The sequence below is a fragment of the Squalius cephalus genome, assembly GCF_949319135.1.
Source record: "Squalius cephalus genome assembly, chromosome: 6".
NCBI lineage: Eukaryota > Metazoa > Chordata > Actinopteri > Cypriniformes > Leuciscidae > Squalius > Squalius cephalus.
In genome coordinates, this window is record NC_137127.1 from 11,817,963 (window position 1) to 11,836,622 (window position 18,660).

Genomic DNA, 18,660 nt, shown 5'->3' on the forward strand with positions numbered 1-18,660 from the left:
ATCAAGTAAGGCTGGGGCAGCAGAGGCATTAAGTTGACACTAGTAGCTTGATATCAGAATCTTCAATGAAAAATACTTAAACTACTGCAAGCTGAAATATTAGGTAGTGTGTTGTGCAAAACTGAATGACTATGCAGTTGTTCTGGATCTTAATTCAAGACTAAAACTTTAGACATATCAGAAGCCTGTACTAAATAACGCTTATTCAGGAGGTAGAAGTGGAAACTGCTAACAAGTTACAGTGATTACAGTTTTAGATGTTTAAATCATGCAAGAGGGTTGAAGGATATTGCAACCGACCCAGAATAACACCAAAAGTGTCTACAGCGTAACCTATGAAGGCCTTTCAACTAGCATCTCATGATTAATGTTAACCAATCCCCCAGACAGACTGCAAACAAATCATTGGTTCTATATAGTGACTGCTTAACTTTCGCAGAGACATCGAAAGGTTTTCTGTCCTGTGTCTTGTGAAACAAAAACAGATTAAACCAGGCAGAACATGTAAGGAAAATTTGACTAACACTTTTTCTACTGAAAAAGCATAGTGGTTGATCTATCATCTAAAAAATAAAAAACACAACAAGCCAGACATTGGTTAGGATACAAGCAAACCAAGACATTATGATATTGGTATTACTATGCCTTTCGTTTAATTCATGAGCCTAGCAGCAGTGTAATAAAGCTGTCTGAGTGTGAGCTACTGCAAAGAGTGTGGGAACCAAAGACGACAGCAAGTCATGTAGCAGGAAATTAATATGTACTATGAGAATTAGTCCCTCCTCAGTCGGCTTCCTCCTCTGACTCCTCTTCCTCAGCCGTCTCAAGCCAAGTCAGCCACTGGTTCACCTGAAAAGAAAAAGATTTGTAAATGTACATGCTTGTACACAAGAGAGAGAGAGAGAGAGAGAGAGAGATATTTGTGTTTGCAGTAGTTAAATAAACACCTGGAATAAGGCTTTTCCTTTTCCAGGAAATTCTTGGGAAACATCTTCTTTCCATGCAATGAAAGCTTCCTCCTCAATGATCTCCAGGTCATAAAAGTGGACAAAGTAGCGAAGCAACATACCTAAATTGCAATAAAAAAAAAAAAAGATAAAATAAGAGCCTCATACCTCAAATAAGAGCCTCATACCTCAAATAAGAAAGTCATGTTTTATTGATCTCAACAGGGACAGAATCTTACAAATCGCAGTAGTTTCTGTACCTTTTGGGAAAGCGTTGGAATTGCAGTGCACCTGCAGGGCGTACAGGGCACTGACCTGCAGGTCAGTGTGATCGTGGAGGAACTTCTGCATGACTGGCTTGAAGGCGAGTAATAGTTGCTTCTCCTGGTCCAGCTGCTCTTTAGTAGGTGAGGAAAGTTGCTCGTCACCTTCGGTCACACCAAGCTCAGCAAAGAAGTACTGCAGGAAGCTGTTAAATGGAAAAACAGCAAGGCTTGTAAACTACAACATTAATAACAAAATCTGATTTGCATATATCTGCATTTGTGGGCTGTACCTGGTCATAAGTATGTTGACGAAGCCCTTGTCTGTGTGGAGTTTGAGAGAAATATTGTCTTTGATCCACTTGTAGATGGTCTGAGGGGAGGGGTCTGCCTTGATTTGTTTCAGCAGTTCCTTCTCCAGTTTTAGCAAGGGGAAGAGGAAACTCAGACCTTTCCCCTCAAGAACTTCCAGCATACGGTCCTTATTCTGGTCGATTTCTGAGAAACAAAAATCCACTAAATCAATCCTATTTATGATCAAAATATCTAACAAATAAATAATAATAATAAAAAAAAAAGAGAGGACTTGATATAGCAAAAACTAAAAAACAATTTTCACTGCTTTAATTTTTTTTTTAAATCAAATCAAATGCAGTGACTGACCAATCAAAGTCAAGTATTCCAGAGTTGTATAATAAAAACCTATAAGTGTAGGAGGAGACTTACCAGGAAGCATCTTCTGCATGTTGACCTTGCTCTGCTGAAAGAGATCTGTGAGCCACTCGCGGTCCTTGAGCTTGGAAGCTTGCTGCAGGCAGAGCAGGAAAAGAGGAAAGTGGTTGCCATTCTCCAGTGGATGAGCCAGTTCTGCCACACTGACCAGCTCAGCGATGACGGCTCGTGCTGCAAACTGGGCTAGGTATGACTTTACCAGAGGAATGTCCACCTCAATCTTAGGGCACTGATCCAAGACATTCAGCAGAGCCTGATGATAAAGTACAATTATTGGAATTAGCAGTGAAATGCTAAAGGCAAACCTTTGATTGCTTAAGAAAATAAGCAAGATAACTTACACACATGAAGTTTTCCCCAGTGATGAAGCCCTCAGTACGCAGTGTATTGATAAGAGTGCTAGCTTGTTCTCGGTCTTCATCAGTTCTCTCCAGAGAACAGAGGATGATCTTACTCAACATATCTGGCAGAAAATGTTTGGGAGCTTTCATCTCTCTCACACCAATGACAGCATCCTCCATGTTCTTGCTGTTCAAATACTCTGTCACAATGTTCTCCTGTTGTAAACAAAATCAGTGAACCATTAGAAAATCTCCAACAATCGGTGATAAATGCTTTGAACAATAGTACCACAAACAAAGATACCCACAGTCATTTTCAGCAGTTCTTCCTTAGAAGGTGCTGGTTTCTTAGTAGTCTTCTGAGGTTTCTCCTGAATCAGAGGCGGGTTGGATTTCAGACCAAGTTGAGGAGGCTAAAAAGAACACATGAAAGATGAGCAACACACTGGCAAGATAAGATTAAAACCCTATAATAGCAATGAATTGCTCCCATATGTAATTAGTTGTAAAAAAGAGAGTTCAGCAAAGCTTAGAGAGAGATTTATACCTGTCCAAGTGGTGGAGTCTGTGTCCGTGGAGGCTGAGCACTGGGAGGAATCATGGTGGGAATCTGGGGCTGCAGTTTTGGCACTTGGTTTTTATTCAAAAGGAAGGACTGAGCAGGTCTAAGGCTGATCTGTAAGAATGGATCATGGAAAAACAAACATTGTTAGGTTAATTACAGAGATTAAAATGTTTAAGACCATTGTAACAATTCACACCCTCATATCTCATAATCGCAGTCAGCGGACTGGGTAGGAGTTCAAGAATGAGGGATAGGAGAGAAGCAAAAGGAGGAGATAAAGAAAAGGAAGAAACAGAACAGACAAAGAAAGAAAGAAAACTGCCATCCAGTTGAGTCCCTCAGAATAACGCGTCTTTTTATAATCACAGGGTGCAAGAAGTTTGGTTTTACTCAGTATTTAGTGTCTCCGGTTTACCTCATCTGCATTGAGCTGGCCCTTCTTGAAGCGTGGAGGCATGTCTTTAGATTGAGCTTGCTGCTGGTTCGAATGGTTCTGGTTTTGATTGTGAAAATGTTGATTCTGTCCCTAAGGAAATACAGTTCTCATAAACAATCTCATAGCAATCTCATAAACTGCTTTGAAAAAGGCAAATTATTGCTGAAAAAATGTTTATGCTTACCTGGTTAGACTTGATGAAAGGCTTCATACCCAAGTCAAACTGTGACTGTGGTTGGGAGGTCATATGTCCACTGTGGCCATTGAAAAGAGGATTTGTACGATGACGTCCTAGGGTGGGGGAAAATCTGTCCTGGATCACACCTGGACCAGTTCCTATGCCAATACCTGCACATATAAATGCAGTTAATATGAAGACATGGCACATTTATCAAGAGACAGTTGATCAATACAATTCACAGGTTCTTAACTCACCTGGAATCTGACCAAACATATCGGCCAATCCCCCGAGAGTTTCTCTGTCCAGTTTCATCCTGTTCGGCATGAAGGGGCCTTCTAGGAAGAAGTCCATTCTCATTCCCTGGTTCATGGGTGGAATAAAAACACCCAAATCCTTCACAAAAGGAAAGATAAAAACTTCTAATAACCAACACTATATAAACTTCAGTATATATAATACATAAAAACATCAGTTTATAATAGCAGTCAATGACTCCTTAGCCTAAAAATAATATTTGACAGTATTTTGTAAAATATGAAAGAAAAACCACCACTGACTCACCTTCACTGCATCTTGACGAATCTGGTTAATCGTCTTTGGTCCGTTGTCGATGAAAGCTTTGCGAGGAACCCAATTGTTCTCTCTCAGCTCCACAGTGTCCTGCAGTAGGAAACGAATCCTTGCAGGCAAATCCTTGTTGTTCATTAAGGATAGCATACGGCCAAAGTACTGATCCATTAAAGACTGTGGGAAAGGCAACAATAAATGGAGTATTCCCACAAATTACAATCATGCTACTCAATGGCATCCTCTTAAAACTGCTTTAGAAAAAAATAAAGTCTAAGTCTAAAAAGTCACAATGCCATTATTCCAATCAGTCATGGTTTGTCTCTTTCAAATATAAGGCCAATTTCAAGAAAACTAACCAATTTTAGGAACAAGGTGAAATTAAGCAGTCCATTTTAGAAAGAACAGGAGCCTGTGACAATTGTTTTATGGTTGAAACTAGGGGTGGGCCATATGGAAAAAATATCATATCACAATTTTTTTCTGAAAAATCACGATTCACGATTTTATCACAATTCTTTTTCATGTTGGTTTTACTATTTTGCAAGTGACTGAGCATTACAGCTAAACCAATGTCCCTATTTTGTAACCAAACAGTTGATGTATCCCAGTAGTTGATGTACCCCAGTGACTTCCATAGTATATTTTGCTTGGGGACAAGCAACTTTTTGGTTAGCGCCTTTCTTCAAAATATCTTCTTGTGTTCAGTATACGTACAGTATAACATAGTATAATATATGTCGCGTTGTACAGTATGTTGAGACGGAGGCGCCAGAACTGCAACTGATAGAATGCACGATACTACTTCAAAAGCAAATTGTGGAGACATTTTAATCATCCACGATCAAAAATCATGATATCGCACACCCCTAGTTGAAACTCATCCCTTACAAATCACAAACACCTTAAATCAACCCTTAATACCCACATATGAGCATTAAAATCATATTTCTTCAATACATTTAACTGATATAATTGTGTATTTTAAACTTGCACTTCTACTTGTCTTTCAAGTTTTTACTATTTTTAATGATCTTGTTACATGACATTGGTGTTTCCATTCATCAGTCAATCCTTTTCCAATGGTGAATAAGAATAGTGACCCTTAAATGTTCTTGGGCCAGATAGTACCTTGGCTTTTTCATGGTCGAGTCTGGGCCCCACAGTCCTCATTATCTGACAGAGACACTCCAGATCCTCTCCCATGTCCTTGAGCTGGACCCTCTTCTTTTTCTCCAAAAGCTACAGAAAGTGTAGATAACGACTCATCAAAATCACTGACTCACCATTAACCAAAGAACAAAATGGAGTGGAACTAAATGATGAGTGGGATATGTTGAGCAAAATTGAGTAGGATACATACTGTTTTGATGCACTTATGAAGGATAGATTCATGGATGAGGTCAAGTTTTCCGAGTTCTCCGATGAATTTGATATTGCCAAGCATCTTAATCTTGGCAATGGCACGCTGCTCCTCCTCCTCAGAGGTGAGAGGGTTGTCTTGTTTGTCATAGACTTAATGCAGAGACATTTAAATATTAGAAACCTGCCACAGAGCATAATGCCTTGCAATAAAAAAACAAAAGTGTGTGGGGGGAGGGATGGGTTTGGCAGGGGAGAAGTGACTCACTGTCAACATTTTTGGCGCGGTTCTCAAATTCATCTTGAAGCTTGGAAATTAGAAGTCTTCTGAAAGTCTGCAGGGAAATACAGTTATGAAAATGAGTATGGTGCACAATGAGAAAATAAAACTAAAGGGGTAATTAGCTTGGTAACCAATCATTTGTTTGGAAATTAACAGCTCTTTCAGATTCAACAAACCCTTAAGAAACAGATATGGCATTCAATTTATAAATGGCATTTAGGAACTCACTGTGCTCTGCTTTTGCGATGACTGGATTTCAGGTGTTGGGCCATCAAAGTTTGGTGCATCCTCTGCCAAACGCAGACATAGCTGAGCATAGAGTGAGCTGTATTTGGGCTCTTCTAGGGCTTTGTCTACGATCTACGGGAAACAACAGAATTAATATGTAGCCACCACAGGTATTTCAGGATTGTATGGTATGTTTAGCTATATTTATAGTTTTATTTCATTGTGTATAATCACTTAGTCAAGATGGTTTTTGAGTTTCAAACACATATGAAGCTCTGTTGCTCTTTAAAAGGTAAGATTCAGTATTAAAACATTCCTGAGAACTCTTTTTTTTTTGTTTTTTTTTTTGGAGTGGCAAAGTAATCAGGCTTAGAACTAATATCCAAGAAGGGTTGTATGATAGTCGAAATATTTGTATTATAATAACTAACACCACAATGAATCAATCGATTACATGAGCAAAACCCATAAACAAAACTACCATTAAAAAGTTTGAGGTCAGTAAGATTTTTTTTTAAAGAAATTAAACTTTATTCTGCTGTTGTTTTGAACTTTAAGGAATCCTTAAGTCATGTTTCCACAAAAATACTAAGAAACATGTTTAAATTTATATTAAAAAAAAAAAGCATTGTATTAGAATGATTTATAAAAATTAATTTGGCACTGAAGACTAGAGTAATGATGCTAAAAATTCAGCTTTGCTATCACAAGAATAATTACCATCAGTTCAAATATATTAAAATAGAAAAGAGCCATTTTAAATTATAATACCAGCTTACCAGCAAGATGATTCCTTTGAGGACAAGTTTAGAGTCTACACCCACATTGAGAAGCTCAAGGCATAGCTTGTCAAACTTTTCAGGGGTCAGCTTATTAAGTATGCTAAAAAGAGAAAAGCAATAGCAAAGAATAAACATCTTGTACCAGTTAAAACAAAGACCACAGTTTACCACATGTAAAGATTCGTGCTTATCTGAGCTTGAGAGCATCAGCTGACACAACCACAAGAACATGCTCAAAAGGCCAAGAGCACAACGAACAAAAGAGCTCAAAAACAGAGGCTTCTTTAAGCTCATCACTGCTGAATTGAATATTCTGAATCAACATGCACCAATGCTACATTTTCTATATACACACTAATCATTTGTTAACATGCATTCATTACTTCAATTAGCTATTTTTGTCTGCCTTAAATTAATACATTATTAGCTAACTGCACAATTTGTATAAGTACATTTCTGAAATGCATAACTTGGACACAGTCACCTCTAATAAGAGATCATTGATCACCCATGCATTTTCTGTAAAGCTGCTTTGAAAACGATGAGTATTGTGAAAAGCGCTATACAAATAAATGTGAACTAAATTTAGTTTAATATTCACACTCCTTAAGGACACTTACCCTCTCACTTTCCTAAATATTCCATCGTGATGTTCTTTTTCATTGGAGGAGTTGACATTGGAGGAGTTGACATCTCGTCTAGTGCTTCGTGAAGGAACCCATCTCTGAACGCTAAGCCCTGGGGTTTTCCCCAGGTACTCGCTAAAGACAAACAAAGCAATTAGAGTCTCTAAAGCATGTTACAAAGCTGGAATGTTCTTGACTTTAGCATGGCATACCTGTTGCCGACAGTCTTGGGATAGTGCTGAGGTGCACCCCTACCTCCTCCTCCGCCCGAAGAAGCACTAGAACAAAAGCAATATTAGATTAAACGACTTAAAAATGCTTTTCACACAACAACCACCACAAACCAATACTTAACTGGCTTACAGTTATCCAATTTGTTGTGGTGTGGAAACCATTTTAAATAGCAAAGCAGAAGACAAAGGAACTAGTGGACCAGTTAATACACCTTATGACTTTTTATCTTTAACGTGGTAAGAACCCCAATATCTGAGTGACTCTCCCATCTTGATCAATTATTTCAATCTTCAATTCAAACATCCTTTTAAAAATTCAGGCAAATGCTTTACCCCTCTGTCATGAGTTAAGTTAAATCGACTGAACTGTCCACTTGCTCAAGGCGATTGGTGCGGCGTCAATGCAGATGCTCGGGTCTAAAACGCAACTGAACCAGTGTGCGATAGAGAGAAATGCCAGTCATTAAACAATGTTCATGGGTGTTTAATCTGAGAGTAGACCTATACATATCATTTTGACCTGAAAAGCTTCAACATTGGGAAATCCCATTTAAATAGGGTGCTTCAAAATGAAGCATCTTGCTGAACAAAAAATTATTTAAACATATTTAGGGCAACAAGTGTCTATATTTTTAGGCAATAGCTAAGCTATGTTTCTTCTATAGATGTTAAGAAAGACTGGTAGCCAAATCCTGGCCAGTGCTTGATGTTTTATCTCACCTGAAACGAGAAGCACCCCCTTCTGCAATCACACTCTCCACTTTGGCGGCTTGACAACGAAGAATCTTCAAAAAAATTATAATCAAAGGGCGGGGTGGGGAAATCCGAACTGTATGAGAGAGAAAGAAAGTCAAGGAAACATGAGAAAACACAACTAACAGGTTAAGGAATTATTGCGTATTACAAACACATTTCGTAACATCACAAACATTTACTGGTTTCCTCTTCCTTAAAACTAAAAGGCCTACATCAGAGATTGAGGTTTGTTAGAAAACATTTATAGTAACGTTACGAATATTTGGTTGGAAACAAAATGGTTTTCCACCTTTCATAGCAAAATAGGCGAGACATTTTGCTTGATAACTCAGTAACAAAGGCAACAAAGAAAAAACAGAAAACATGAAAAGAACGCCTTTTAGTTTTCATTATTTTGAAAGCATGAAATATGACCGAATCACTTACGTTAACAATAAAACGTAAACATATATATCAACATTTATTTGGCGTAATGGCTAGCTTGCGTGCTATCTTTGGTCACGTGGCATTTTCAAGATTCAGGACACGGAGAGAAGCCAAAATGAGACATATATATTAATATGTCTAACGACTGACACGTATTTTAATATTTTATATGAACAGTAATACATACAGAAACGCTCTCAGGTGTTTGTTCTATAACGACGCCATTTTCTGCATTCACGCTCTCACACGAGCAGCCATTTTATCTTACGTTTGATACAAAAGAACCTACCTTTACTAAGGCAACCTCAGTTTGGATTTTGGTTTCGTTCTTCTAAAAGAGAGAAAAAATATGAAAATAAAAACAGATGTGTTGGGAGTATTGGGACGGTAACCGGTCAGGCACGATTGCAGCTCACTGTGGGTTAGAAATGCTATGCGCGAACCTCCTCCTGACTGACTGCTTGACGTCACACAGGAACTTGATTTGTATTCGTCAGGACTTCGTTGTCAGTATTTTTCCGTTATTAACCACATAGGCTACAGATAGACCTATTAGAATTGTCTCCTAAATATTCAGTTAAATTGTAATTCATTTTCGAATGTTTGATTTGATTATAAACAAAACGATTGGTCTTGGCCATAAAACTATTTTTTGGTTATTGGTTTAGTCCTGGGGCCAGTTGCATAGCCATTATGTTTGACTGTGTCTTAAGAACTAGTACGAACAACTAGCAGTTAATTAGGGGTAATCAGTCTTACTTTTAGGTATCAAATTAGACCAATCTACTTTTTTTTAATGTAACTGACTTAAAAAAGTTATGAACAAAAAAACTGATGACTAACTTGTAAGACTAGTCTTCAATGCAATCGGCCCCTGGAGTGGACATTAACATTGCATCCCATGATTGTCACATTTTGGCACATATGGTTTAATTGGCATGTGTCAGTGGATAGTAGAATGTGTCACTTAAAGGAACACCACTGTTTTTTCATATTAAACTATGTTATTCCCGTAACTAAGACAAGTTGATACCTCTCTCGTCTCAGTGCGTGCACTCAATCGCTCTGGCGCGCGGCGACACTTTGATAGCACTTAGCTTAGCCCAGTTCATTCATTAGGATCCAAACAGAGATGAAGCTTGAAGCGACCAAACACCTCCACGTTTTCCCTATTTAAATACAGTTACACGAGTAGTTACACGACAAGTATGGTGACACAAAATAAAACGTGGCGCTTTTCTAAGCGGGTAAAAAGGATAACTATAATGTATGGCGGAATAGCACTTGGGAGCACTTCGACTTCACTTCGCAAAAAAAAGCACTTGGGAGCACTTCACAAGTGCTATTCCGCCATACATTATAGTTATCCTTTTTACCCGCTTAGAAAAGCGCCACGTTTTATTTTGTGTCACCATATTTGGTCGTGTAACTACTTGTGTAACTGGATTTAAATAGGGAAAACGTGGAGGTGTTTGGTCGCTTCTAACTTCATCTCTGTTTGGATCCTAATGAATGAACTGGGCTAAGCTAAGTGCTATCAAAGTGTCGATTGATTGCGATTGATTGCACGCACTGAGACGAGAGAGGTATGTATCAACTCATCTTAGTTAAGGGAATAACATAGTTTAATATGAAAAAACAGTGGAGTGTTCCTTTAAAACAAGTGACATGTGCTAGTGGATATAGTGGCATGTAGGCCTACACTGACACGATCGCTGTGTCCCAATTCAGAGGCTGCATCCTTCGAAGGACTCAGACTTCACCACGGTCAATTTACTGTATATAATAAAGGGTATAAACTTAGTAAGATAAGTCAATGCTTGAATAACTTTAAAGGTTTCTTTTTCTTAATTTTTTACATTTGTATCATTGGATAATTGATTAAGCTGAAACCCAATAATTACGTTTAAAGTGCAATTCCTTAATTTCTCTCAAAAAAGTCCTGCCGTCACTGGCACGCATTGAATTCTGGGGTAGGCAAGGCCGCGAAGGATCCATCTGTTGTATCCTTCATTTTACGGGAAATGGAGGCCGCATTTGAAGGAGCCTTCGAATTGGGACAGCCTTCGTCGCGCAGCGGTGACAATCGACCTTCGAAGGATGCAGCCTTTGAATTGGGACGCAGCTTGTGTCACGGAACATGTCGCCGTATGTTACACCTCCAGTAGTGATTGAGCTGAGCAGCATACTGATGTAATTGTGACACAAAATCCTAAATAAATAGCCTATTTTAGTGATAATAATTCGTTACATTTATATAGCGCTTTTCTAGGTACTCAAAGCGCTTTACATGGAAGGGGCGAATCTCCTCAACCACCATGTGCAGCATCCACCTGGATGATATTTTAAATTACACAATTAAATTTATGTTAACTTAAACATTTTAAGTACAATCAACTTGGCTGTTTACGTAATTTCAACTTAGATTAGGCTACATTAAACTGACTTTAAAAAATGAGCTGATATATTCCTATAAAAAGCTGCTCACTCAGCTTATTTTAATGAGTTAAAGTAATGTAAAAATATGTGGTCATAACTTATTGATCATATCCGGTAGGTGTGTCAGTATAAGTAAGTGCGGTGGCGCAAGATAAACCAAAACTTAAGACAGGAACATCAGATGGTGTATTTGTCATTTGTTTGTGAGTTAGAAAAACAAAAACAAGTAATCTTAGTCCATCATTTACAAAAAGTAACAAGTAACAAAAAGTTTTTTTTTTTTTTGGATGGTTTAGTTCCATAGAAGAACATATTTTAACCCACATGATGACAACTTTCCTCCATTCTTTTACAATGAAGATTCAAGTGCTCTCCATGTTGAACTACTAAACAAATCTCCGCACATTTAATATCTTTAAAGCTTTTTATTTTCAACATTATGAATTTTAAAAGGTAATAGCAAACATGTAATATAAAAGATAAAATTAGATTGAAGTTATTTATTTGGATGTATTTAGTAATACAAATTTATGTTTTTTTCTGTCAGAAAAAAAATCCATCTTCTATGCAACAAGCAAGAAGAAGGTGAATTAACTCCTCCAATGATAAAAGTGAGAACGAATTTGACATTAACAAGCATGAGAATGCCATGGATTTGAGTTTCTTTTGACTGCAGATAAGAGGAAAAAATGGATATCGGAAAACTAAGGCTTGAGCAGGTGAGTGTTTAGTGGATTCAAGACAGAAATTGCCCCTATAAAGAGAACAAGGCCAGCAGTGTCAATCAAAATGGAAAGCTTATATCACAAAGTGTGACTGAAACCCAGGAAGGGAAGATAAGAAACAGGTGCACTGATCAGGTGCACTTGGACAGAAATGCCCACAGGCTTGAAATGGACAACATAGGGATGGAATAGCTGGATCAAGAGCAACAGTTACGTCTTTGCATCACATTAAACATGGAGTTTTGTAAGATGCCATGGGTGGGGAATAATAACTTGATCCCTTGCTTATTGAATGGTTTGTAACATACACATATCATTGCTGTAAGAAATATGAAGGGAAATTATTTTTTTTATTTTTAAATTAATGTTTATTCACTTTAAATATAAGACATTTAGTACTTTAAGTACTTTTAAGAACCGTATTATAAATAGTTAAGTATAAATTATTTTGATTCTCTCAATTTTAGTGTCCTGGAGTTTAAAGAATGTAATGTAAATATACCAATTAAAAAAGAGAAAAGAACATTTAGAAGTGAAGAAGGGAAATGTATTTATTTTTTCTTTTGAAGTCCAAAGCTTTTGTGGCAAAAATCGAACAAACATTATTCCAATTTCACAAGTTTAAACTGCATTTCCGACTTTAGCCACTAAATGGCAGTAGAAACTTAAATATCTTTTCAAAAAAGAAAAAGCCCATGCATGTGTAATACAGTGGCACCCATAGCGGACAGATCATTTGCACAAAGCTTTAATAATTAAACTGTGTAGGCTATATAAATCAACACTGAATTAATACTCTTACAATTTCATTGTAAAATACAGTCTTAAGGTTGTTTTTTTTTTCATATTTTTTCTGTGTATAGCACTAGTTTACATTGATAGTATTTTATTTTTTTAATCCCCATGCTTAATGTTCAATAATTGCAGAAAGAGTCAAACATTTGTTTTGGTATAATGGGATGTCATAATTGTAGGCATCCATGCAGTGGGCATAATTACATGTAATTTGGATAGCCTAATCAGATTCCAAAAAATAAGGACTTGTAATTAGATTACATTACATTTTAAAATATCTACTCTTTATCAGACTTCATTACTTTTTTTTATTGATGACATATTATTCTCACAATGGCAGTATTCATAGTTCATTGATTCTCCCCATGCAGAAAATTGATATTTTTCTTTGTAAAAAAAACCTACTGCCTATATATGTTCAGAAGGTGCAATTGCACACACAGAGCAACCACTAGACATGTGACTATTGCTGGAAATTGAGACCCACAGATCACTGGATTTAATTTCACTTTTAAAAATTGTTTTCAAACACATTAATGTTTATTTGAATTATCAGTCATTTAATCACGTATTACTATCTTTGTAAGGTTTTTGTCTTTCAAACACATTAAAATGTACAAATTCACATAATTTCATATTTACTTGGAATGGAGGGATTCCCCAACTTTTTTATCAGCTGAACCTTTTTGACCTAATATATTTACTTGAAGTAGCCCCTGAGATTTAAGTTAATAAGTTAGGTCAATATTAATAATAATAATAATAATAAATAATAAAATTAAGTTCACGGTTCTCTGATGTTGGTTAATGGTTACATAGCATGCAGGTAAACAAATAATATATATATTGAATCTTTTTAGCAAGTGATGAATGATTCATTTTAATTAAAAAACATTATGATTTAATTACTTAATAGCTTTTCATTAAACTCACAAAGTCCTGCAGTTCCATCACGAACCGTCTGGGAGACCCTGACATAATGTAATATTTAATGCACTTCATGTTGTAACAAACAATGGCATACATTTTCTTTCTCTTTGTATTTTTACAAGATTGTCCTATTCAAATCAATGCGATAAACGAGTTAGGTCAAAAGTAGTCAGATTATATTACCTTAAATGTGTAATGTAATGGATTATTATTACTACAATTTGTAAGTAATCTACCCAGCACTGCATGCATGACACAAGACCGAATTGTAGACCTACATAAACCTAATCTACTTAGTTTTTACATTTAGATTATTTGACCTTATTCTCCCCCCAAAGATATATAAAAGCCATCAAAATAGTTGCATCAAATCCATTATATTCACAAGTTATATTATATTTGAATTAATCCAATTCAAAGGCTTGTAGCATATCAGCTTAGCTGATTTCAGTTTCTGAAATCCTGGATACTTACAATGTCTCTATTGTAGCCACAATGCAAGTGTGAACTTATTCAGTGTGAAAATGTTAAGCTGCCCTGTAGAGTACAGTCAACTCTCACGGTGCACTGCATTCCCTTGTTCCTTTATAATTTGCCCTGTTCTCTTTCCTGAGAATGCAAATTCTTTAATCAGTATTTCAAAGGCCTATAAGCCAGCAAGTAAACCACAAACATGTTTCTGAAATTGGGAATCGGCTTTCTCTGCAGAGAACATTTCCACACAATCAAAGAACATGTATTCATCATGGGAACACATCACATTACCTCTAGTTTAAAACAATATGTTCATAAGGTCCCCGATGTAATAATGTTCAAAGTCAAATCTAGTCTCTCGGGTGTCCCTCACAGTATGACTTTGCATTGTGTTTGTACTGCAGGCCCATTGAACTACGAAGGATACACACACAGTGACAAAAATAAATTTGCTTTGGTAACAGCCACTTGATTTCTTGTTTACGTCCCACTGATGTTTTGTCCTTCAACTGCGACATGATTTAAAAGTAATGATGTAAACTAAAGACACCTTATTTGTTTTCAGATGTGCTAACTCAAGCACTTGAATAAGAAAAAAAAGAAAAAAATCAGTTCAGTGCAATATAAATGGTCCCTGCAGCACCCCCCCCCCCCCCTTTTTATAGGGAGAAATTAATTTGTTGAGCAAAGCAAAACAACAATAAGGATTTAAAAAAAATGTATGATTATAGAGTAGTGTGTTTGTGTTTATTATGAACAGTAGTACACACACACACACACACACACATTTTTTCTGGGGACATCCCATAGATATAATGATTTTTATACAGTACAAACAAGTTTTTTTTACTGTTGTCTTGTTGAGATATGAAAATTTCATAAGGATTAAGGAAGTGAACTTTTGCAGTCAGTTTGCATGTGTGAGAGAGCATGTTTTTATGAAAGAACAAAAGTGCGTGAACCCTGAAGACGAAAGTTAGCCAGACCTCGACAGCAGCAAAAAAGATCCATTGCACTCGTTTTCTCATTCAAATATTCAAGGATGGCCTTGTTGAGAACTGATCTTTGCAGAAAATGTTTTCCTTGGGTTATTTCCTGTATTTGCGAAAACTTCTCTTTCTGTCTTCTCTTCTACAGTCATAAAGATGAAATAAATTAAACATTGGTTACTGGGGACCCTCATTTTTACCAATATCCGACTTGCGAAATCACAGTCACTGAGGTTGACTGAAAGGCTATACCTCTGTGTATTTCTCCAGGTCCTGCCATAATAGTGCCAAAAAGCTCACCAAGATTTGATGCATCCAATCATTTCATTTCCCCTCCTGAAGATGAGCGAAGTGGTCCTTGTGATAATTAAAAAGCCATCGCTAACAGGAATCTTCTGCCTCATTAAAACCCTTCAAGCTCATAGATTTTATCTGCTGTAGGGAATGCACACCAGTAGGGTGGCAGCCAGAGGGCCATGTTTCAGATGATAGCATCACCTCCAAATTAGGAGAGGGATTTGTGGCTTCAAGGTTTCCTAAAGGTTGAATTTTGGCCTGATTTAACATGATCACATAGCAATGTAAAGGCTGAATAGGTGATTTAGAGCTGTAAAAATGGACAAAGAACAAGAAAGGATAAGGGCTACAGTGGAAGTGAGAAACACAAAGAAAGTTGAGACAATGTGTCAGTCTTAAACAGCTTTCCTTTGTCACAAAGTATTTGATTGTTAAGAATTTGAGTTTTGAAATGTGATATTCACAATCGGTCGATTCATGTATTTTGAAGACATAATGAGTAGAATATGTGATTTTAATTTTTTTTCAAAAGTACTTTTCTTTATTGAGGGGTACATTTTTTTTAGTGTTTTTTTTTAAGTTGCTGTTCATAACCAATTTTACTTAAACAGATTATTCAACTTGAAATAATCAGGGCAGAAATCGACTGGATCGTGAATATTTACGTACCAGAATGGAGCCACACTTAAGTTTCACCCATAGGGACATTAGCAGAAAGTTTAAAATTACTGCTAAAGAAGTACACATTTTATACACTCACCTAAAGGATTATTAGGAACACCTGTTCAATTTCTCATTAATGCAATTATCTAATCAACCAATCACATGGCAGTTGCTTCAATGCATTTAGGGGTGTGGTCCTGGTCAAGACAATCTCCTGAACTCCAAACTGAATGTCAGAATGGGAAAGAAAGGTGATTTAAGCAATTTTGAGCGTGGCATGGTTGTTGGTGCCAGACGGGCCGGTCTGAGTATTTCACAATCTGCTCAGTTACTGGGATTTTCACGCACAACCATTTCTAGGGTTTACAAAGAATGGTGTGAAAAGGGAAAAACATCCAGTATGCGGCAGTCCTGTGGGCGAAAATGCCTTGTTGATGCTAGAGGTCAGAGGAGAATGGGCCGACTGATTCAAGCTGATAGAAGAGCAACTTTGACTGAAATAACCACTCGTTACAACCGAGGTATGCAGCAAAGCATTTGTGAAGCCACAACATGCACAACCTTGAGGCGGATGGGCTACAACAGCAGAAGACCCCACCGGGTACCACTCATCTCCACTACAAATAGGAAAAAGAGGCTACAATTTGCACGAGCTCACCAAAATTGGACAGTTGAAAACTGGAAAAATGTTGCCTGGTCTGATGAGTCTCGATTTCTGTTGAGACATTCAGATGGTAGAGTCAGAATTTGGCGTAAACAGAATGAGAACATGGATCCATCATTCCTTGTTACCACTGTGCAGGCTGGTGGTGGTGGTGTAATGGTGTGGGGGATGTTTCTTGGCACACTTTAGGCCCCTTAGTGCCAATTGGGCATCGTTTAAATGCCACGGCCTACCTGAGCATTGTTTCTGACCATGTCCATCCCTTTATGACCACCGTGTACCCATCCTCTGATGGCTACTTCCAGCAGGATAATGCACCATGTCACAAAGCTCGAACCATTTCAAATTGGTTTCTTGAACATGACAATGAGTTCACTGTACTAAAATGGCCCCCACAGTCACCAGATCTCAACCCAATAGAGCATCTTTGGGATGTGGTGGAACGGGAGCTTCGTGCCCTGGAAGTGCATCCCACAAATTTCCATCAACTGCAAGATGCTATCCTATCAATATGGGCCAACATTTCTAAAGAATGCTTTCAGCACCTTGTTGAATCAATGCCACGTATAATTAAGGCAATTCTGAAGGCGAAAGGGGGTCAAAGACAGTATTAGTATGGTGTTCCTAATAATCCTTTAGGTGAGTGTATATTAATAGTAATTTTTTAAGTTTACAAATGCAAACAACATCTGATAAATTGCTTAGCGTGACCATGCGGAACATGCAATAGAGAAAGCAAACAGGTCAAATTAGTAATTTATAGAAAAAGACTTTGCTCAGATTAGTGAAATCATATCTTAAAATAATTATTTTGAGAGTACATTAATAAAATGAGAAATTCATCATAATATCAACTGATTTGTATTCAAATATAGGACAGACAAAATCGAATTTTCTTTCATCTGCCCTCAGCATTATTATACAATTGGCATACATTTATATATTCATGTCTGAGGTTCAAGGGAGAATATTTATTTTACGGTGCAGACACATCACATTGTACATGAAAGACTGGGAAGAAACACAAAATCGTTTTTATTAGTGGAAAGTATACACTTTTTCTGGGAGTTTCTGCATTAGCATGATGACCCCCAGGGCCTTTTATTTCATGTATTGGAAATATCATCCTTTTAGATTTGCACATGAAAGGCCAGCTCTCTCTCCTCAACAAAAAAGGGACATTTTTTTAACTTCAAAAGAATTAAAATGATGAACAGAACTTTTGATAAGCTTTGTGATAACACATGAAAAACACTGTTCAGACACTCTGATTCAAACACAGAGTAATTTCTTTAAGATAATGGCTCATTGATTTCCTTAGATGTTAACGGTTTTCACAAAGTTGAATGATTGCCATACACAAGGTTTGCTTTTGATACTGCATTCAAAATTACATTTATACACAAATATGAATATCTTTCACAGCACCCCTTAATCTTTACAGCATTTAACCAACGCAACAACATAAAACACTAATTCATGATTTATTAATGAATTGATCAAATTCACCTGTGTAATCATACCATAGTTTTCAACACTATAATGCATTGCAATAAAAATTTACGAGGTTCCCATGAGGTATAATTTTAATCAATACAATTGGTTATATGCATTCTGTTCTGAGCTTCATTTTTTGAAGAAACGCTTTATTGGATGTTACTTCAATTGACACACGTCACACCATCCTTAATTCCTTAATTTACATTTCTATAAGGATTCAATCAAGAGCTCATTTTCCACAAAGCCACCATTTTTCCAGTTATGATGAATAAAAGTCAATCTGCCACTGGTCTTGATCTATAAGTGTTGATGTATTGCCAGTGGGGATTATTTTTTCACAATGTTCTGTCACAGTAAAACTCAATTTGGAGAAAAAAGGTGGAAAATATAATAAAACATATGCCAGGTCTATCTTCTTTTCTGCCAACTTCTGTTGTTTATGGCTCAGGTGCACAA

General features: G+C 36.9%; 1 protein-coding gene across 2 annotated transcripts; it reads right to left on the reverse strand.

The window, feature by feature from the left end:
• Nucleotides 1-132: 132 nt before the first annotated feature.
• On the reverse strand, nt 133-9,212 carry eif4g2b (eukaryotic translation initiation factor 4, gamma 2b). 2 transcript variants are annotated; one of them, XM_079873531.1, is made up of 21 exons: nt 9,018-9,212; nt 8,267-8,375; nt 7,526-7,591; nt 7,308-7,448; nt 6,685-6,787; nt 5,906-6,037; nt 5,663-5,729; nt 5,396-5,547; nt 5,164-5,274; nt 4,027-4,209; nt 3,720-3,825; nt 3,469-3,632; nt 3,264-3,374; nt 2,831-2,959; nt 2,592-2,696; nt 2,284-2,499; nt 1,937-2,195; nt 1,504-1,708; nt 1,208-1,416; nt 948-1,069; nt 133-849 (listed from the first exon to the last, which is right to left on the reverse strand). In XM_079873531.1, the coding sequence occupies exons 8-21, from the start codon at nt 5,477-5,479 to the stop codon at nt 784-786; spliced, it is 2,070 nt and encodes a 689-aa protein (XP_079729657.1). In that variant the 5' UTR covers nt 5,480-5,547; nt 5,663-5,729; nt 5,906-6,037; nt 6,685-6,787; nt 7,308-7,448; nt 7,526-7,591; nt 8,267-8,375; nt 9,018-9,212; the 3' UTR covers nt 133-783. The 2 variants fall into 2 exon arrangements, with proteins under 2 accessions (XP_079729657.1, XP_079729656.1); XM_079873530.1 differs by having other exon boundaries at nt 3,720-3,858.
• Nucleotides 9,213-18,660: the final 9,448 nt, after the last annotated feature.